Source organism: Lipotes vexillifer, unplaced genomic scaffold, assembly GCF_000442215.2.
Source record: "Lipotes vexillifer unplaced genomic scaffold, Lipotes_vexillifer_v1.1 scaffold1129, whole genome shotgun sequence".
Classification (NCBI taxonomy): Eukaryota; Metazoa; Chordata; class Mammalia; order Artiodactyla; family Lipotidae; genus Lipotes; species Lipotes vexillifer.
Genome location: NW_006789022.1, coordinates 3,158,817 through 3,180,191, shown reverse-complemented (window position 1 = coordinate 3,180,191; position 21,375 = coordinate 3,158,817). Strand labels below are relative to the sequence as shown.

Genomic DNA, 21,375 nt, shown 5'->3' with positions numbered 1-21,375 from the left:
CAAAACGCCCTTGTTTCTGGGGCAGAGAAGTATTCCCTCAAGGCGGGAGGGGTGCAGTGTCTGGGGTGGACGATGCCATGTCCAGCCATCCTCTCCTGGCCGGCTCTAGCCATCTCCTGCAACTTCTGGCAGCTGGCTCTGCAGGAATCTTGCTTCAGTGGCTTTCAGGGCACAGACACCACCTCTGGGAAGCCTTCTTGGATTGCACACTCTCCCCCACCCCTATTCCTTTCTCCAAGCCCTGTTTCTTCTCCCTGGGCTGGGGCGATGGGACTCTGGACTCTTAGAAGCCCAGGCTGGAGGAGAAGGGAAAGGTGTGGGCCTGAAAATGGACTTGGTGTCTGGCCTTCACCTGCGAGCAGCCTGGTCCTGTGGTAAAAGCCACTCAGGTGCTTTTCCTACGGTCTGTCTCATCCTCTAAAGGGTCCTGGAGGGCTCCTTCCCCTTTCAGAGCTGAGGACCCTGAAAGTAAGAGACATGCCTGAGGGGAGGGGGCATGGGCCTGTGCCTGGGACAAGGGACACGTGACCTGCTAGCCCCATTCCTCACCCGAATACCAGCTTTGACCGCCCCCTCCACCCCCAACTCCTGGCCTCCAGTAGAGGTCAAGCCAGTCTGATTCCAACACCCCCGCTCTCCCAATACTGCTTGGCTTCCTCAGTCTCCCCTGCAACCCCTCATCCGTGTCCCAGGACCAATGCCTTCAACACAGGGCAGGGCATTTAACACGAAAGGGGGCTCAGGGCTAAGCGGTGGCCAGGGAGGGACCCTCTCAAGGTCTTGATCTGACAACCCAGGAAGCTGTGCTGTAGGAGAGGGGGATGGGCTTTGTGTCCTACAGTCATTCTCCACAGTGCTGTGTCCCCGGGGCTGGGCTGTCCTGTTCACCGCTTGAGTGGATTGCCCCTGCCCATAGCGTCGGAAACTTCCTTTTCAAAGGGTTCTGGGAGTCCTGACAGCTGTGTGTGGGGTGAATCTTCACTCTCTTGCTCTGTAAGGGTTTAGCCCCACCTGGGACCTCATTCCTCTAGGCCAGCATTTCTCAAACTTTAGGCTGCATCACAATCACCTGGACGGCTTGCTGAAACAGATGGCGCCGATCCACCCCTAGAGTTTCTGATTCAGTAAATCTGGGGTGACCCTGAGAACTTATACATCTAATAAGCTCCCAGGTGATACTGATGCTGCTGGACAGAAGCAGTGTGCACTGAAGGATTAACTCAGCAGGTCTGGGTTGTCCAAATGCCACGCATGCCAAAGAAAGGTTTGCCCCTTGCCTGGCTCCTGGGAGACAGCCCCTAAACCCTTGGAATATCTTGCCTGGTAAGAGTGTCTTTGCTTATCTGGGGGCCATGGGCCTCTTGGTATCAGTTTAGCCTCTGGAGGGGCTGGAGACTAAGTAGGGTCAGCTACGTGGGTGGTCAGGAGCCTCCATTAAACACTGGCCACCAAGACTTGGCTCAGCTTTGCCGGCTGGCAATACTTCCTGCAGCTGGAAACTGTGTTTCCTGGTTGGTGACTCATTGTTGCTGGGAGAGTTAAGTGCTGTCCCCATAACTCCACTGGGAGAGGACAGTAGAAGCTTGCAGCTGGTCTCTCCTGGACTCTGCCTGTGCACTTTCATCCTCTGCTGACTCTAATTTGCATCTTTCACTGTAGTAAAATATAACCACTCAGCAACTTTGCTTCCGGGAGACAGCTCTGCCCACTACAGCCCTACTCACCTGAGCCGGGGACCCTAGGTGCTGGGCCCACAGGTTTCAGTAGATCCAGCCACTCTGTGCTGCCCCTCCTGAGACCACTCTCAGGGCAGTGACCCATCTCTTATGGTGCTTGGACCCTCCCTGCCCCATCCTGCCCTGGCTTAAGACCAGGTCCTAGAAGGAATTCCCTGGTGGTCCAGTGGTTAGGACTCCTCGCTTCCACCGCAGGGGGCATGAGTTCCATCCCTGTGGGGAACTAAGATCCTGCAAGCTTCGAGGTGCGGCCAAATTAAAAAAAAAAAAAAAAAAAGCAGCAGCAGCTTTACATTTTAGATCTAGAAGCTAGTAATATGGACTAAATAATGGCCAAGGGCTCTCCAAATAAAAAAAAAAAAAAAAAAAAAGAGCCAACACAGGGAAGAAGGCCCCTTAGCGCCGGCTGGTTATGTGGCTTTATTCACAGACTCAGCGCTTGCTGAGGTCAGGAGGAAAGAACATTTGGGACCTGGGCCTGGAGATAAGGGTGGCTGGGAGGCCATGCATGGGTCGGATTGGGGAGCTCACAGCAGAGAACCTGTTGGCTGGGCCAGGCCGGTGTGGGGTGGGGCCGGAGGCAGGCAGCATGCGGGAGGCCTGGCTAGATCTGACGGAACAGATCTATCCAGGTGACGTCTGTGAGCCAGGGAGGGAGGGACTGAGGGTTTCTCTGGGGCAGGGGGTATAGGTGTGGGGCTGGACAGCAGGCACCCCTGCCCCTCACTCCTAGGGAAATGACATAGTGGGACAGCTGGGACACCTGGCGCCTGGTCCTGATGCTGCCTCGGGACTTGGACGGGGTGACTAACCATGCTGGTCCCCTCTGGTGTCATTGTCCTGCTGATGCTTGGACATTTGCCTTGGGGGTGACCCACCTAGGGACACTCTGGGGACATGTGTAGGGAGGCTGGATAATCCTGGAGAGTGTGCCTAGGGCCCAGCAGAGTGGGCTGTGGCTGGGGAGGGCGGGGGTCCCCGGGGAGGGCGGGGGATGCTCCCTTTGAGCCGAGCTTCTGTCTCAGCGGTTGGTATCAGTTCCCTGCTGGCAGGGGGTGCCGTCTCCCGCTCAATCCAGGCCAGCCCCTGGGCCAAGGATGACTGCACAGTTAAACCTCCTTTCTCCTGGCCCGCACTGCTGGCCCTGGACAGACTTCCTGTCTAAACACAAACAAGGAAGCCAAAGCCCGGACCCTCCTCCTGGGCCTTCTTCCTGGTGAAGGGCCCATTCCCACCCAGCAGGGAACAGAAAAACCAGTTCCCCGGGTGCCCCTCCCTGCCTGGGAACAGCAAAATTTGGAAAGTTGGCAGGGTCTCCCTGGGCTGTGCAGGAAGGTGACCTAGGGGCCTGGGAAGGCTGGTGGGGCCCGAGCAGGGCCCTGGGTCTGAGGTCACGGCGCCTGCCCGCTTTCCACCGGGTCCTGGGGTGGAGGGGCGCAGGCGAGGGGCCATCAGCATTGGCGGGAGGGGGTGCGGTGCACAGAGCCGGGGCGCTTGGGGATCTTGCGCCAGCGACGCTTGTCCCAACGGCAGAGCAGCAGCAGGCGGAAGGTGTCCCGGAAGGCTTTGTTGCAGAGCGCATAGCACATGGGGTTGACGGTGCTGTTAACGTAGCACAGCCAGTAGCCCAGCTCCCACAGGGTCTCGGGAACACAGTCCTTGCAGAAAGTGGACACCAGCACCATGATGTTGTACGGTGTCCAGGTGAGGATGAAGGCCAGCAGGATGGCGCTCAGGGTCCGAGCCGCCTTCTTCTCCTTGACCGGCGAGAAGGTCTTCCGCTTGGCCAGCTGCCCCTTCCCACGGGGCTTCTGGCCCTTGCCCGCTCGCTCACGCCCCTTCCGGGTCGGCCTCTTGACCGTATTCGGGGAGCTCCGGGGCGGCTGCTTGGCGGGGGCCTGCGCCCCGGGGTCCACCATGGGCATCTTGATCACCACCTCAGAGCCGGGCTCCTCACCCTCCGAGGACGTGAGGGACTCCATGGAGCCTTCGTCCTCCTCCTCCTCTTTCCAGCTGTAGGCCTGGAGTAGCCGGGGGGCCCGGCAGCAGCGGCAGCAGCGCCCTGGAGGGGTCTCCGGGGAGCCCTCAGCCCCTGGCTGGGACCTCTCTGAGCTGCTGCTGCTGCCGCCCCCCTTCCCCGGCGTCTCGGAGCCCTGCAGGGCCGCCAGCTCCCGGGCCCGGTTCTCTGTCTCCCGGTAGATGCGCCAGTAGAGCGTGCACATGACCGTGACGGGGAGGTAGAAAGCAGCCATGGCTGTGCCAAAGGTGATGATGGGCTGGGACAGGAACTGGATATAGCACTGCCCGGCCAGCACCGTCCGCTCCCCTACCAGGTACTGCCAGAAGAGGATGGCCGGGGCCCAGAGGACGAAAGAAACCAGCCAGGCCAGGCCGATCATCAGGGCCGCCCGGCGGGGTGTGCGCTTGGCGCGGTAGCTCAGGGGCCGGGTCACGGAGAAGTAACGGTCAAAGCTGATGAGCAGCAGGTTCATGACCGAGGCGTTGCTGGCCACGTAGTCCAGGGCCAGCCAGAGGTCGCAGGCCAGCGTGCCCAGAGCCCAGTGGCCCATGAGCAGATACGTGGTGTAGAGGTTCATGGAGAAGGTGCCAATGATGAGGTCGGCACAGGCCAGGCTCAGCAGGAAATAGTTGTTGACCGTCTTGAGCTCCGTGTTGACCTTGAAGGAGATGAGTACCAGCAGGTTCCCAGTCACCGTGGCCAGTGACAGGAGGCCTGTGGTGATTCCAATGAAGGCCACTTGCCAGGGACCCTTTCCCGGTGCCAGGACGGTGATGTTGGGGCTGACGGCGGGTGGGGCTGAGGTATTCATGGTGGCTGGGCGGGGTCGATGGGGGGCAGCCCCTTCCTCTAGTCACAGTACAGGCCTTCCTTGGGGGCGGTCATCACCTGAAAAGAGAGGACACGGGCTTGGGTTGGGCTGCTTGACGTCTCCCAGGGTCCAGAGTGGAAGGTGCTGGGAGCAAAGCCTCTGCCCTCTCAGAGCTGCAGGCCAGACAGCGTCACACCCCCCTTACTGGTGCCCACACCTCGTCACTTATAATGCACTTTCCCAGCCTTGAATGGATTTACCAGGAGCACAGGGGGAGGGGGATGGCTTTGGAATCCAGAGATCTGAGTCCTCATTCCCACTTCACCATTCAGACTCTGAGCCTCAATTTTCTCATCGGGTAATCGCTTCTAACGCTTGTCTTGATCATGTGGCAGGAGTGGGGAGACTCGCTTTGTATACGGGACTGCCAAAATTTCAAAGCATTTCACTCAATTTTATTAAAGCTCTCATTTACTGAGTAGTTACTACATGCCAGAAACAGTGCTAAGCACTTAACTGAATTACCTAATTTAATTGTTGAACATTTGTAGGAGGAAGGTCTCTTATGGTCCCCATTTCACTGAGGCAACCGTGGCTCCAAGCAACTCCAAGACCTGGCCGTGGCGACACAGGTGGTGAATGTGATCAGAACCCACTTCCCTCACTCACTCTCGAAGCACGTGAAGACCCGGTGGGATTCTTCCATCAAATAAGGAGAGATGGGAAGGCAGGGGAGGGCTCCAGAGAAGACAGGGGAAAGAGATGGGAGCAGAGGGGTGCTGTGTGTGTGCGCCTGAGTGTGTGTGCTTGTGCGCGGTTTGGGGCTGGATCGGACCCTCTGTGGGGGCAGCAGGGGACGTTGTGCTGGGCCTGGACACTTGCCGGTGGTTGACAATCCGGAGTAAAAGCAGGCAGCAGGGGCGAGGGCCTCAACTCCCAGATAAGCGGGGGTCTGGCTCCAGATGAGGTGTGGGAGGGCTCCTCTACACCCCCCACTCGGTTCCTGGGCCCCAGCTGAGTGGAGGGAAGCAAGGGGAACCAGAAGATGCCCCAGACTTTTCCTGAAGCTGGAGTCCAGCTCAGGTACTCAGGGTGGGAGGAGAGAAAAGCCACAGCTCTTAGTGACTACTGGCCGGGCAGAGGCCTCCACTGCTCAGCCACGGCCTTGCTGCTGTATGTTTTGACTGCTTCCTTCCTGTTCTGGGCTTCAGGCATCCTTCCGTTTGTTGAAGAGATTGGGGTCTCCTGCTACCTGCAGCTGTGGCTTCAGGGGCTGTATTGTTGGAAAAATTCCAAGGGAGAGACGTTGGGCAGGGGCCCAGCAAGCCCTGGTGTTTCTTGGGACCTGGTCTGTGACAGAGAGACTAGAGTCTGTGAGGGGGTCACTGCATGATGGATGCCTCGGCGGTGTGTGACTTGGGTGTACTGTCAGTGTGTGTGACAGCGACTCTCAGCATGAATTCAAAGTGTGACAGAACAAGCAAGAAAAGCTGTGGCTGTCAGTGCTTGTGTGTCTGGGACAACTTGCACGTGAGGGGGCACAGGTGACATCCCGGTTGAAGGACCCAGACTCTGGAGTCAGACTGTCCGCATCTGAATCCAGGCTACACCACGTACTGGGTGTGCGGTCTCCGCTAGCGATGTAACTGCTATGTGCCTCGGTTTCCTCAACTGACAAACGGGGATAATGTTAGTCCCTAGCTAATGCATCGAGGAATTATTGCGAGGCTTAAAGAGTCAATAGATATAAAGTACTTAGAACAGCCCTGGTCCATGGTAAGCACTAAGTTCCCATTGACTCTTAGCACGGGTAGTAGCGAGGGCTCCCTCCTGCCTAGAAGTGTCTCCTTTGATTAAAATTTTCTAATACTATGAGGAATTCCCTGGCGGTCCAGTGGTTAGGGCTCTGAACTTCCACTGCAGGGGGCATGGGTTCGATCCCCGGTCCGGGAACTAAGATCCCGCATGCCGAGTGGCACGGCCAGAAGAAAAAAAAAAAAATCTAATACTGGGACAACAGCAACTAATAATAACGGTCATTGCTGTTATTTAGCGTCCCTGAGGGCCAGTCGCCACCCAGAGTACTTATGTGCCCTATCTCACTTAACCTTAATGTGGAACCTATGACCTAGGGGTTGTTTTTCTCTCCATCTTACAGATGAAGAAATTGAGGCTGAGAAAAGCATGAGAATATGCACAAGATCACACAGCTGAGACAGGAACCAGGATTTGAGCCCAAGCAGTATGTTGCAATGAAACTTTATTTATAAAAACTGATGGTCGGCCTGGGGGCCGTAGTTTGCCAATTTGAACTAAGAAATATTACATTAAAATAGGATTTATTTTGTTTACTGAGTTTTGTTATATTCTCCTTCCTTAACCAAAGTCAGGCGTTGGGCGGGAGGCTGAGGTCAGACTGTGGGCGCGGGCGCCGGGGCTTTTCCCTGTGAGGCCGCTGGTGGAAACCACGCTTGACAAGGTGACTCTGAACAACTCTTGTCCCTTTGATCTTCTGGACTCAGTGCTGTTTGTGCCCATTGCAGAAATCGAGCAACTGAGGCCCAGAGAAAAAAGGGAAGAAGGCATTGTGTAGCTCAAGGTCTCCTGACACCTGACTCCTAGACTGGGTGCTGCCTCACTCCCCAATCCCTGGGTGCCCTGGAGCAGCTCTGTAGCCCCCAGCGGCTTCCTGGGCCAAGATGTGCAAAGGCTGGGTCAGAAGAGGAGCTTTAGGGCATGAGAGGCTGTACCCTCCACAGCTGTAGACACCCTCCCTTCTGTCTGGGCACGTTGCGGCCAAGCGTTCTGCCATTGTACTTGGCCCTCATGCCACAGCAGGGCTAGGACTAGGGTGGGGGGAGTGAGGCATTTGCCTTGGGAGCAAAATTTAAGGAGATGCCCCAAACTCAGTCAATCAAGAAAATAACATTTTAATGAAATATTTAAAGAATAGAAATCAATGCAAAACATCCATCATGAACACAATTTTAAACCAAGACAGGATCCAACTCCGCACTTGCACCAACACCCCTATCACCCATGCCTCGCACTAATCCTGGCCCTGGTTCTGACAAAACTTGATTTGCAAAAGCAGACCACCTGTGGGCTGTAGTTTGCTATTTGATTTTTAAAAATATTACATTACAATATTATTTATCTTGACTAGTGAGGTATTTTTGTGAGCCCCCCACATTGAAATTTTGCTCCAAGGCGAGTACCTCACTTACCTCACCCTAATTCCTGCATTGCGGACCACAGCCCTAGGTTTCAATCTCCAAGCTGTCCCTTCCTAGCTGTGTGATCATTGGCAACGACTTAACCTTTCCTTCCCTGCAGCCCTGCATCCCTGCATCCCTGGGCTGATGGGGATAATAGTATCCAAAGTGCCTGGCACTGAAATGACACTCAGTCAAAGGCCTCTGTTATTATTCCCTTCTCCTCATTCCGATCCACTGCTCAGCGAACTCTTACCTGCCCCTTCCCCTCCAGACCCCAGGCACAGCCCTTCTCTGGTCCCCAGACTGCTCATTTGTACAGTGGAGGAGTTGGACCAGGCTGACATCTGGGGAGATTTTACAGGCTCCTGAAACCAAGATCTCAAGATGGCTCGAGAGCATCAAGATCTCAAAATAGCTTGAAAAATAGCCAAGAATACCCTCATCTGTGAAATGGACCACATCCCAGAGGTGAGGCTGCAGATGCTGAAGGCTCACTTAGCTTCTCTCAGCCCGGGACCTGCGGGCTCCAATGCCTGCACTCTTTCCGCTTGGTGGACCCTCTCTGCCCCACCTATGGGCTCCCATCGGGGACAGCTCGGGGAGGGAGAAGGGCAGAAGTTCTGGGGAACTGGACCCTGGTTCTTGCCACCCCCTGGACCTTCTGAGCCCCCTGAGATTCAGCCCAAGAACAGGGCTGTCAATGACTCTGCCCTTCCTCTACCATCAGAAGTGGGAGTCCTCCCCCAAACCCCTCTTGGACAGTAATTTGCTCCAGAGAATGTTCCTGCTCTGGTCCTTGCTGTGTGACCTTGGGTGAGTCTCCTTATCTCCTTATTGGGGGCAGTCCTCTGCCTCTTCAAGGCTACTGAAGGGTCAGCGAGTTGATGGCTGAGAAGGAACATGGCTTCCAGTGATTGTGGCTGATTCCCCTGTGGGGACGAGCTCTGGGCTGAGAGTCAGGGTGCCAGGGTTCAGCCGCAGCTCTAGAATTTCTACGAAGGAGGGGCTTAGGGTTAGCCGTCTGGTTGAAAGGGGGGCTGCTGTATTTGCATAGCATATTCTGTGAAAACATCCATGGGGTTGGGGGAGTTGGTAAATGAGGATTGCAGGGCCTTGGGGGGGAGAATCCTCAAGGAAGTCCTTGCACTGCCTCTGCTTCAAGCCCCATCTCTGCTCTTGTCTTGCTGTGTGACCTTGGGCAAGTGATTGTCCTGACCTGGTCACCCTCCTGTAGGATGAGTGTTTGTATGTGAGGGTGTGTGCATTGCTGAGTGAGAATAAGAAATGATGAGGGTGAGTCTTTGTGAGGATGGGTTGGGACTTATCCTCTGAGGGTGTCTGGGGTACAGGAAGGTGGAAAGGAAGCAGGGCTGTGGCTTCCTGATGAAGGTTGTTGAGAGCTTTTAATAATATTATTAATATTATCACAGTAACAAATATTTACAGACTGCTTAGTATAACCAGACATGGCTCTAAGCATTACATACATGATTTAATTGACCTGTTACAAACCCTTGGGAAGTAGGTTCTATTATCTTCAATTTGCAAAAGGGGCAGTGAGGCTTTCAGATCTTAAGGACCTGACAGCTCATCAGTGATGCAGTCAGGATTTGGACCCAGGTAGTCTGCCTCTGGGGCTAACCTCTTGGGCCCCTACTCTAAACTGCTGTGGGGATTGGGGGGTGCAAAGCCTCCTTGCCCACTTTGACTAGCTAGATTGGCCAAACCCTAGTTTGAATCAGTCAATAGGGAGGAATCAGTCGTTCCTTTAGAATCTGGCCTCTGTGTGTGTATGTGTGTGACAGTGTCTGTCATCTCTCTGGCGATGTATGATCACAGTGCTATGGGAAGCGGGTGGTCCAGCTGTAGCTCTTTGCTTGGCACACATCAGTTGCTCAGTAAATATCTGTGGAGTAAATCCATGAATGTGTACACGGAATTCTCCTGATTGGCTTCGGGACTTCGGGCATGAGGATGAGCCTGCAGTGGCAGGGGTGAGGGGATGGCAGTTTGAACTGGCTGCAGAGTGCGGTCTCTCTGCTCTGTCCAGTTCCTGCATCCCTTCACCTGCCAGGTGCCTGTCCCCTCGGTGAGGCCCTACCTGGCTTGAGAGCAAAATACCCAAGAACATCCTTATCTGTAAAATGGACCAAGGAAACCCTGCCTCACCTGCTGCGGGGAAGTCGAGTGAGGTAACAGGACAGGCACGGGCATGGGATGGCGCATGTCAGCGTTGGGGAGGAAAACATCAGCCTGGGCTCAAAGAGTTAAGGGATGAGGTCAGAGCCTCTAGCAGAGAAGGCCAGATGGTTGACCGCCAGCGTCCTGGACCAATCCCCGGGGGCCGGGCATCTGGTTGGTGAGAGGAAGGGGGAGGGGAGAGATTGCTGGGGAGAGGGATTCCTGAACTCTAGGGCTTTCTGAATCTTACTACTGGCCAAGGAGAGCAGAAGGGGAGGCAGAGAATCAGGGGGTGCTGGGGAAGAGATTCAGGAGGGGGGAGTGAAGCCATCTTGCGATTCTGGACGTGGAAGTCGGCAGAACCCTGGCTGGAGAGAACGGACGATATTGGGGAGAAGGAGGTACGAGGTGAGGGCTGTGGGGCTGGGCACCTGGGACCTCACAAGTGCATCGAGGGTGCTCCTCTGGCCAGGCCTCCTGACCTGTTCCTTCTGCTGGGGCCTTAACCCAGAAGCCAGCCTGTCAGAGGTGGCTCTCTTCCCAGGGTTTAATTTTTCTCTGAAGGTAGCACCATTAAAGGTACATAAAACTTCCACCTCTGATGTCTGGCCTTGGAAAGGAAGGGGTGAACTGATACAATTTATCACCTCTTCAGGCTCAACAGTCACCACTGGGAGTGCCAGCTAGCCCTGCGGAGGGCAGCAGCCATCAGTTAAATTTTCATAAACGCACGGCTGAACCGAAAGAGGAGCGTCAGCCTTAGAATCAGTGCCACATACTCTCCCTGTTGATGGACCTTAACCAGTTGCCCAACTTCAGCCGGACCATGTCAGAGCCTGGCAGTTAGCAGACTGGGCCCTAGACCTCACTCTGCCAGGTGGCATCAGAAGTGCCCTGACCCTCTTTCTACACTCCGCATACCCCCTGCTCTTCACTCCTTGCGCTCCCCTCCCTATTTCCTTTCTTGTCTCTCCCTCCCTCCCTCCCTCCCTCCCTCCCTCCTCCATCTTTCTAGGCATCACCATGGCATCACAGCCGAACGGAAACCTAGGGAGATATTCACCCACCTCTCCCCCGCCCGCCCAGAAGCCCAAGCTCCCGTTCACAGAGCTCGCTGCTTCCCCCACCCTGTCATCCTGATCAGGGAGGTAGGAGTTCAGCGCTGTGCTGAGGGTGAGGAGCATGGGGTCCAAGCCCCAGCTGCACCCCTAAATAGCCCTTCTGTGACCATGAGCACGTCCCTTCCCCTTCCTCAGCCTCAGTCTCTCCATCTGTACAATGGGGAGGCTCCTTTTTAGTCTGACGTGACCTCTACCTACTCCCTTCTTGACACTCTGACTCCTCTTTGCACTTGGGAATCTAGTTCTCAGACCTCCAGGCTCCAGCCGAAGAGCCAGGAGTCACATCTTCTGCAGACCCATTTCGTCATTTCCTCCCCTACCTTCCGGAATGCAGTGGCGATCACGGCTTGCCTGGTGGCTCAGGTCAAGGGGCAGAGAACTAACTCGTACCTGACAGCTCAGTGAGCAGCTGATTTCTCAGGGGCAGGAGACTGTCCAGCTGCTTCCGGCCAGTTGGGCAGGAGGCCCTGGGTCAGTCTGCAGGTATGTTTTGTGGGAAGCAGTGAACCCCTGTCCACTGGCACCGATAACCCCCAGGCAGCATTTGTCTGAGTGACCCAATGAACGCCGCCCGACCCCTCCCCAGCTGCCAGCTCAGGAGCTGGCACTCTGCAAGAATCAGACCTCCTGGCCTCCAGCCCATCCCCACATTGTGCTCTGGGGGGGTCCTAGGATGGGTACCTGGCATGGGTGCCCATTAGTAACTATGCATCACCTGGACTTAGGGTTGAGACCTGCCCTGCGGGAGCCCAAGGTGCTATGGACATAGGGAGGGCCCTCTGGGTGGCTGCACACACCGGGACCATGTTCCCCGGCTGGCATGGCCATCCATGTGCCCATATCCCCCAAGAGCCCGGGAGCTCTTGACCTGGTCTCCTGCTGGCTTCTGGCCCGGCACCCACCTTGGTATCCTGCTTGTCCATGGGGCCAGCAGCCTGGTTCAGTCCATCTTGGAGGGGTTGAAGGTGGATGGGGGTGGTGGGACTCAGGCTTCCCTGAGGGAGGGGAGGAGGAGGTTCTGGGACTGGCACCCAGTTGGGGGGGCGGGTCGAGTTCCCACAGGATCCTGGTGGCAAGGGCTACCCCCTGGCCCCCTGCCCTCCCCACTCTGTCCCTGGGATGTGGGGACTCTGCCTGCTATGTGGCAACCTAATCCCTTCTGGGCTCCAGGTCCAGTTTCCTAAGGGGGTTTCCATCTCCTTTCCCAGCTGAATCCCAGAAAAACATTAGGTGTATCCACTCGAAGCCAGGAGATGGGGTACTTGGAGCAGCCAGTGTCCAAAGCTACAGAGCCCCCTTGGCCTCTAGAGCCCTCCCTGGCCCCCTCGTGTGTCTGGGGTCCATCCCCATTTCCTTCTGGTTCTGGTCCCTGCGTTGCTCAAGGACCCTGCTTCTCCTGCCCCCACCTCGGTGGAGCCCCTCCCAAATGTACTCACCATGGGGCTGGAGAGAGGTCTGAAGGTTCCTCAGTTCCACTGCCTCTCCGGGGGCCGACGGTGTCTCCAGGGACCCAAACACCTGGCTCCTGGGGGGAGCTGTGCCCTGTGCTGGCAGCCGGAGAAGCACAGCTAGTGATTGGCATGTCCCACCCCCTGGCACGCCAGCCTGGGGGGGGGGAGGGAGGAAGAGAAAGAGAGGGAGGGAGAAAAGAGAGGAAAGGAAGGGAGGGGGAGCTGGAGGGAAGCCTTAGGCAGCTTCTGGGGTTGGACTGGGTCCTGGAGCGTGGCCCCCTTCTCCACTAGGGCACCAAATTCGAGTCCTGAGAGGGAGGGTGTAGGGCCTGAGGAAGATGAGCCCAGGAAGGCTAAAAGTCCAGAACGGGAGAGAAGGCAGATACAGGGAGACAAACACCCACACCCAATGCACACAGACTCGGCGGCACACACACACACACACACACACACACACACACACACACGCGCGCGCGCGCGCACGCACACACACGTACACCCTCACAAAGGCATACTGTTTCCTGGGCTCCTTCCCCCACCCAACCTTAGAGACCCCAACCCGCGTGCACCATGCCCCACCATACACACGCCGGCATTCGCATGCCTGTTTCCCTCCACATACGCCCTGCCCCCTGCACATGCCCACGCGCCCGCCCGCCCAGCCCCACACCCTGCTCTTCCTCCCTACTGCGAAGGAGCTAGATTCCTTCTGTTTGGAAATGACACATTGGGCCTCACGTGAGAGGCTCCAACTTGGAACAGACCCAGAGGGCTGGCTCACCCGCCCGGGGGCCGAACGGATGAGCCCGCATGCTGGGCGGTGCGCTGTTTTCTGTCCCTGCCACACAGCTGGGTGTGAGGGCACACGGGTGTCTGGTCTGCGGGGACGAGTGGGGGGCCGTATGCCTGCTCCACGCGTTGCTGAGTGCCCCGCACATGTGTGTGCCTGAGCCGCATGTCATCACGCAGCCGGTGTAAATGCAGGTGTCGCCCTGTGGGTCTGGAGCCGGGACGTGTGTGTGTCTGTATTCGGTGTGTGTCTGAGTGTTGCCCAACTGAGGAACTTGCTAATTCTGACAAGGGAGGCAGCCTCTACCGCCCTGCCTGTTCCACCCCCAGCTTCCACTTGGAAGACAGACAGGCAGACAGACAGCTCTCCTCCCAGCTTGTCAAACCCTGTCTCCCCTGACTCCCACTCGGGGCTCACAGGTGTGCACCTGGGAAGCGATGAGCCCGCGCTTCCTCGCCACATCCCTTAGCCCAGCTGCTTGGCCAGCACCCCTCTCCCCCAGGCCGGTTTGGATTTCTGTGTTGAGTTTCCTCAGAGATGGAACCCTTGGGGGCCTTTTAGCTACAGAGACCTGTGTCCCGCCCCACCCTCACCTGGCCCTTGAGACCTCCCGGGGAGCTGACCGTGGAGCAGACATGGGGAGGCTGCCGCTGGGCTGCTGGGCCTTTGCTTCACTGGGCCATGCTGAAGCCCTGGGATGGAAGGTGGGAAGGACCAGGGTCAACTGTCATCACGGCGATGTAGATGAGAAAAACAGAAGAGCAGAGGCGTGTTTAAAACGTGGTTGGCAAGTGTCTGCACGCAGGCCCCGGGCTCTGGGCCCACGGCTCTGGAGTGGGTCAGGCGGTTGGGACCTGCCCCGCCACTTGCCCTCTGCCCTTTCCCGCACCCAGCACCCCCTCTCAATCCTGATGCCTGAGGGTAACCTGGGGCTTCTTCAGGCTGGAGCCCAGGTGCCAAGGGAGTCCCGTGGAGCAGAAACTGGAGTCCCTGGGGCGTGGCCAGCAGCCATCATGCCAGTGGTGGGCACACGTGGCAGGTACATGTGGGGGCACCTCTGCTTCTCGAAGCCAGCTGAGGCAAGACCAAGCGCCCAGTACCCCTCCCTTCTGAAGTGCAGGAGACGCTGCCGCTTGGAGAGGGATCTGAGCGACCCCCTCCCACCCCGGAGTCAGCTGGCGGGTCAGGGGTGGGTCAGAGCTCGACCAGTCCCTGCCCGTGGCCGCAGACTCCCGCTGGCCCTGCTGGGTTGTGCTCGGTTTGCGGCTGCGGCTTGTGCGCGTGGTGGGGCTGCGTGTACTTGTGCGCGTACACGTGGCTGAGTGTGTGGGTGTTAGGCCTCCACGCTCAACATCCATTTCCGAGTCTGAATCAGGCTCTCTCCTTGCCCCCTCCCCCCAGTCTCCTTGGTCTCCCTTCTCTTCTCCCACCGCCTCTGCACACGTCCCTTTAGAAATAAAAACACTTATTTTGTAGGCGGGAGAGGAGGGTGTCCAGCTTTCCCTTGCCTCCTCCTGAGCGCCCCTCTTGTCCCAAGAGGTTTTTGCGCCTTAAGTCCGTGCAGCCGCGGAGGCAGGGGGGATGACGCCCCCCGCCCCAACCCCGATTGCATGGCTGTTCTAGGCCCAGGCTTGGCTAGGTCCCCTTACCAGATGGGGAAACTGAGGCAGGAAGGGAGAAGGGAGGTAGGGCCGGGAGAAGCTCTCCCACCCGGCTCTCTCACCGCCCCCGCACCCGCGCCGGATTTAGCCGCAGGGAGGCTGGGAACATTGTCTTTATTTTAAGCCACCGAGTGCTGCACGAACGCGGCTGCTCCCGACAAAGGGCTCGGCTAAGCAGCGGCAGGCGGCGCACGTGGGGGTCCAGCCGCGCCCCCGCGCGCCACCCAGCCGCCCTCGCGCGGCCCGGCCTGACCCCAGCCAGTTCTCTTTTCTCTCCGGCCGCGTGGGACACCGGTTGGTACAGGAGCCCTGGGCATCGGCTCCTGTCGGCTGCTGTTTTTGGTCGCTGGGCGGAGGGGTCACTCCTCCAGGCCACCGAGGGAACACGGGGTCGCCCCGCGTGGCTGGGCCCCTCTCTCAGCTTCCTCACGTGGGGGAAGAGAGAAGCTGCCTTGGGTGCGAATCCAGGTTTGCCTCTTGCCAGTGGAACCTCGCAGAGCAAGTTGGTGCCCCTCTCTACGACTGTTTTATCAGTGACGGCACTTAGAACTACTTTCCTGACAGCGCTGTTTGATCATTAGTTGCAGGTTAAACTTGACACTGGCGTTTGCTACAAGTGAAAACCATTTATCATCGTTATTTATAACTCGTATTGAGCACTTACTACGTGCCAGGCGCTGCTAAGGGCTCTTAATTCATTAACTAGTTTGTTTCTCACAACAGCTCTCTGAGGGAGGTTCTATTATTATTCCCATTTTACAGATGAGTAGATGTATAAGCGGCGCGCATCCCCCGGGGGTTTCGTGTGGGGTGCGGTCGGTGTGCCTGGGGGCATCCTGGGACTGGGGTCGGGGTGGGAGCGTGGAGGCTGCAGTTTCAGGGATGCCAGAAACCTGTGACAGCATTTTTAAAAGGTCGGGGATCCCGTCTGAATGCCGCGCGGGGGTGGGGAAAGGAAGTGAGCGCGCTCATGCTGCGCGCTCGCAGCCCCTCAGTTTAACCCTCACCCTCGGCTTGAACTCACCTCAGGACCTCAAACCCAGATAAACTTGCCGCTTCTCAGAGCTGCTTCCTCTGTTCTGGGAGAAGGAGGCGGGGGTGGGCCATCCTCTTGGCCCCCACCAGACCTATGAAGCTGAGCTGGTTGGTCCTCAGTGCCCTCTGGAACGGGCCTGGCTTGGTGGTCTCCCCCGCGGTGGGAAGTGACCTCCATTCCGACCCCAGGAGGGAGGCAGCCCGTTGTCCTCAGGGCACCCTTCCTTGATCCGCCCCCATCCCGCCCCCCACCTCCCAGCCCCCATTGCTTTAGGCCCTCAGTCTCGTTACCCCCTCGGTCTCACCTTCCCGACGGTGGGGATTCCGGGAGGGACTAATTCCCAGATTTAAAAGGAGAAACTAAAATCCAGGGTGGGGCTTCGGATGGAGCAGGCCTAGAAAGGGACCCCCGCAGTCCCTGCTGCCCGAAGTCCGGGACGAAAGTGGCCACAACAAAGGCATCATCTTGGACAGGAAATCGGGGTTTTCCGAGTCTAGTTCCGAAGTTAAGCCTCTTAGAAACAATCTTCCCTTCACCTCCCGGGCGCTTCACCTCCCCGGCCTGGCTCTGTGCTGGGAGCCTCAGGGCACGTGGAGAGCCCTCAAGAGCCCCGCTCCAGCAGCCCCGAAGCCTCGAGGTCAGCTTCCGAAGAAAGGATGGGTTCGGGCGGCCCGGAGAGGGGCTCCTCGCGCCGCCTGAACCTGCGAGGCGCTGCCTAGTCCTTATGGCGGGTGGGGCTGTACAGGACGCCCGGGGTCGGACGGTGGTGGTGATCGCTGAGAACCGAGGCAAAGCATCCTGGACGAATCTCTGGATCCCGGCCGGACTGGGCCGCGGGGCGGAACTGTGTTCCCACAGGGCGCCGGTTAGCATTCTTTGTCCTGCCTATGAGGACAGGACCTCGGAGTCCAGGTCACTTGCTGCCGCCTAGGAGTTGGACGCACTGTGGACGTGCGGCCCGGATGGAGGAAAGGCGCACTTTTCCTCGCACTGTGGAGGCCCGTGCCTCTCGCTCAAATCTCTATGGCCAAAAACAGCTCGAAAAATCTGATTAACAGAGTCGACTTTGCTACGCTTGGTCAGTGGACACTGGGCACCCATGTCTCCCGCCACATGGTATAGGGGCCCCGGCCCAGCACTAGGACGACATGAGAGAAATCGTATGGAGCTTTGGGCGGAAACTTCAGGCGGGATCCCGGCCCTGAGGTCCGGATGCCCAAGGCTTCTCCCAAACTCTCTGTAGCTGAGTCCGCGCGCCCAGGGAGTGACCGGGGGAGGCAGACCCATTTCGGGGTCCCCTGTCCCCGACACAGCTAAATTTGCTTCTTTTCCTGGTAACACCCCTCCCTCCGACTCCCGTGGGCATGTACGCTTTGTCTTCGAGTTCCCCACCGAGTCGGAGACCGAAGCTCGAAGCCCACGAAGGCGAGGAGTGGGACGGAGCCAGGCGAGTGGAGCCTACGCCGGCTCACTCTCCCACCAACCTCTCGGCGACAGCCTAGCCCCCGCGCGGGCGCAGCACGTCCGTCGGTGGGCAGGGGGCTGCCTCCCACCCTTCCCGCCTGCCGCATCGCGGACCACCCAGGCTAGGCTCGGGGTCCTCCCCTCAGTGCCGGCAGCCCGGGACGCTCCAGCGGTACCCACCGCGCTCCGCGCCTCCCGCAGCGCCCCCTAACGGCCCGCCCAGCTCTGTGCCCGGGAACGGGGCAGCGAGAGGCCGGGGTGCCAGGGGCTGGGGTGTGCCTGGTGCCCAGCGCCCATTTTCCTTCGCAGGGAGAGAAATGATAGTACATATTCATCCTTCATGGCCTACAGTGCGGGCCTTTCTTTGGCAAGGGTGGGTAAAAGAAGGTGCAGATCCAGCTCTAGGAAGAAATAGGAGCTGGCTGCCCTTCCTTGCAGCGCTTGCTACTGGCTATCGCATTCGTAAATGCTTTCATTAACTTTCTCATTTAATCCTCCTAACAACTCCATGCTATAGGCGCAGTTATGATCTCCATTCGACAGAAAACTGAGGCCCAGAGAGGTTAGGTTAACTCATTCTGCCCTCCTGACTCCACCAGAGTTTGCAGGTTTTGCAGTCTAACTAGATGAGAACTCTTTAGGCCATTTATAAGGCAGAGCAGGATTGCTGGAACTTGCTAAGCCGGTGTCTCTCCCAGTCATTCATTCTGTTGTCCCATTTATTTAACAAACACATAGCCCCAACTGTGTGTGGGCACCGTTCTCAGTGTTTTACCTATTTTCACTAATTTAATTTTCATAGCAACCCGAGGAAGTAGGTAGAATTATTATCCCCATTTTATAGATGAGGAAACTGAGGCACTGAGAGTTCCTGTAATCTGTCAAGGTCAAATGGCTACTAAGTCCCAGAGCTAGGCAGTTGATTCCCGATCATTGCTTTTACCCCTATCCTAAAGATCCCCCAAATGTCAATGTCAGTGTAACCACATCTTTCCTTTCCTCCTCACCCATATCGCTGGACTGTGGGGCAACCAGGCTTTCTGCCAGGGTCTAACACGACCCTGGTTCCATGGCCCCCCTTCCCCGCCCCCTTGGCGCCTCCTGCCAGCCCCAGCGCCAAAGGAGGCCTGACCAAGGCAGGGATTGATGAGTGTGAGTGGACCTCGGAGGCCGCCTGTTCACTCCACCGGCCGGCACATGCTGTGATTAACGGTGCACAATCGAGTTAGGGCCCATAGCTCCAGGGCTGAGGCCAGGGTGGGGGAGGGGCCTGCTGGCTGGAGCTGCCTTTCCCTCGGGCACATCGGTGGTTTGCTTGAAGCTGGAGTCCCCTGGGGAGGTGGAGAAGGGGATGTGCCCAGCCAGCAGGGGTAGGGAGCACACAGCCCTCAGCGGTGGGGGACCAAACTTCCCCACCCTTCTTGCCCTTCTTCCCCTTCCCACAGAGGACCAGAGACTCAGAAAGGGAGGGATTGGGTGCATATCAGAGGAAGGAAGCCCTTGTCTGAAGGGACACCTCCCAACAGAACACAGCGGCAGTGCAGGGAGGGAGGTAGAAAGCCAGGCTGGGTCTGGGTTTTGGATGGTGGGAAGCAGCCTTGCTTGGGCCTCAAGCTGCCTTACTTCTGGGGTGAGTGTTTATCTCTGTGTTTTTCTCCCAGGGATGTGAACCTCTTCCTTGAGCACACGCTCAGCCTGCTCTAGCTTTCCTGCCGCCAACAGCCAGTGGGCTGACTCTGCAAACCACCTGGGGTGGGGGGAAGACAGGAATAAAAGCCCACTCCAGTTCAGCCCTCCTCCTGGGGATCTTTTGCTCCCTTGCCCTACATTCCAGGGATAGGCCTCCAGAGCTGTCAACCAGTAGTTCCTGTTTAAAAACCACACAGCGCAGCCTATAACATATCCTACTTCCTCCAGATAGATAATGCAGCTCCATCCTGAGGGAACAGTCTGGAATCTATGCCCAGCACCGTGTTCAACACTGGGGAGGGAACGGGAGAAACCAGGACCCAGAAGCCGTGGGGTTGGTGAATGAGCTGAGGAGATAAAATGATCCTGAGAAAGGTACCACGACAGACCAGAGTCCAAGAACTTCCTAAGAATAGGAAAAAAGGTGAAGAAAGGTCGAGGGATGGTCAGTGGGAGCTGGCCGTAGTGGGGTGAGTGTAGGCCTGGCTGGGGAGGATGATCTGGTTCCAGAGTTGTCAGGGTACCAGCCTGAGTCAAGTTGGGGGTCCAGTCTAGACCTTGTGGGAGAGAAATAGTCATGGCCCCTCTCCCAGCCTCAGTCTACCCATCCATAAATGGAACTGAGGGCAAAGGCAAAGAGAGACTAGACGCACTAGATGGTCCCAGAGGACTTTCCCAACTCTGATGTTCTTTGAAAATGGGACACCTGGGGTTTTATTCAGCTCTGCCTCTCCTGGTCATGAAACCTTGGGCACATTACTCTCCTTCTCTGAGCTTTGGTTTCCTGGAAGTAAAATGGGAGGCTAGTCTACTGTTCCTCAAAGTCTGTGTTGCAAGACATTAGCAGGTGTAACTTATAAGAAAAAAGACTTCCATGATAAAATAGAAAATTCATTAGGCTTTCTTTACTGTAGGAACCTGTCAGAACCTTTAAATGGCAAATGTACACTAAAAATCTCTTGAGAGGCAGAGAGAACATGCAGTTTTCCAAACTGACTTCACCACAGAACCAGTTTTCTGTAGAGCGTATTTTAGGGCTGGCATCTGAGGAACATACTTGACTCACTCTGGACTAGCTTATCTAGAAACCCTCCAGGTCCAGTATGTGATCATTTTAGGCATTCCCTCCATCCTTCAGTCCCCTGGACTCCTGCCCCTTTGAGGACTTGTGTCCTTGCCCCAGCCTTTCCTGGACACTTCCATCTCTGGGCCCTTGCTCTGCTCACCTTAGTGTGTCCTTCTTTGTGCGTGGCCTTCTGTGACTTTCCCTGGCTCAGCCCTGGAGAGCTCAAACTCCATCCAGCTGCCCCTTCTCTCATCTTTTCTGGTCCCCAGAGGCCTGAGGGGGGCTGTCTGGGCCCTCCTGGCAGGGTTCAATGTGATGGCTTCCCATAGCCCCAAGTTGTGTTTCCCTGGTTCCCAATTCCATGCCCCAGCCTCAAGTTTCCCACACCCAGCCTCCAGCCTCTAGTCCTCAGTCAAGAGACCTTATTCCCCAGCCCCCTATGAGGCCTCTGGCCCCAAGTCTCCTGGTTCCCAGCCCCAGACCCCTGCACCTTGAACCTCAGCTCCCGGTCCTGGTCCCATTTCCCACCCATGGCTCCCAGCCTTCCTCTCTAAAGCCATGTCTGAGATTTTGGGTTCTAGGGTGTGGAAGTTGAGGCAGCACTTTCTCCCTCCCTAGCTGCATCTCTTGAATCTTTGGGCCCGAGCCAGGGTCAAAGGAGAGCCAGGGCCCAGAGGAGAGGCAGGATGGGAGGTTAACCCTACAGGTATTTAAAGTAATTACCCTCCTCGCCCCATCATAAGCCTGGTTCAAGATGAGGGAACACCTTGGAGGCAAAAATATAGATTATGAACTAGAACATTCTAGTGAGGCAAGTGGCAAGGGGTGGGGGGATGGTGGGAAGGTCAATGCAGAGGGATGAGGGTGGTAAGCCTAACTCAGCAGGTGGCCCTGGGATGGGACTGGGGGTAAGGACCAGTCACAGGTGTAAAGATGCATTTTCCAGATGTGGGAGCTGATGCCCTGTGACTTGTGGTAGGCTATGTAACCATTCAGTGGCTAGTGACTAACCCCCAATTGTCTCCTTGAATTGAGATCTCAATTTGCGGTTTCCAAAGTGCTTTCTCTTCATCACTTCCTCCTTCTAGAAATATTTTCTGTACAGAGCCTCTGAGAACCGCCCCGCCCCGC

The 21,375-nt window shown here is 56.9% G+C and overlaps 2 protein-coding genes across 3 annotated transcripts in view; both read right to left on the bottom strand.

The window, feature by feature from the left end:
- Positions 1–2,137: 2,137 nt before the first annotated feature.
- CHRM1 (cholinergic receptor muscarinic 1) lies at positions 2,138–12,847 on the bottom strand. 2 transcript variants are annotated; one of them, XM_007462116.1, is made up of 3 exons: positions 12,524–12,692; positions 11,990–12,082; positions 2,142–4,644 (listed from the first exon to the last, which is right to left on the bottom strand). In XM_007462116.1, the coding sequence occupies exon 3, from the start codon at positions 4,565–4,567 to the stop codon at positions 3,188–3,190; it is 1,380 nt and encodes a 459-aa protein (XP_007462178.1). In that variant the 5' UTR covers positions 4,568–4,644; positions 11,990–12,082; positions 12,524–12,692; the 3' UTR covers positions 2,142–3,187. The 2 variants fall into 2 exon arrangements, with proteins under 2 accessions (XP_007462179.1, XP_007462178.1); XM_007462117.1 differs by lacking the exon at positions 11,990–12,082 and having other exon boundaries at positions 2,138–4,644; positions 12,524–12,847.
- A 4,784-nt stretch (positions 12,848–17,631) lies between these two features.
- Positions 17,632–21,375, bottom strand: part of LOC103072147 (solute carrier family 22 member 6-like) — a 26,811-nt gene continuing 23,067 nt past the window's right edge. Inside the window, 1 exon segment of the mRNA XM_082931243.1 lies at positions 17,632–17,714. Within this exon segment, the coding sequence (XP_082787369.1) occupies positions 17,632–17,714 (83 nt within the window).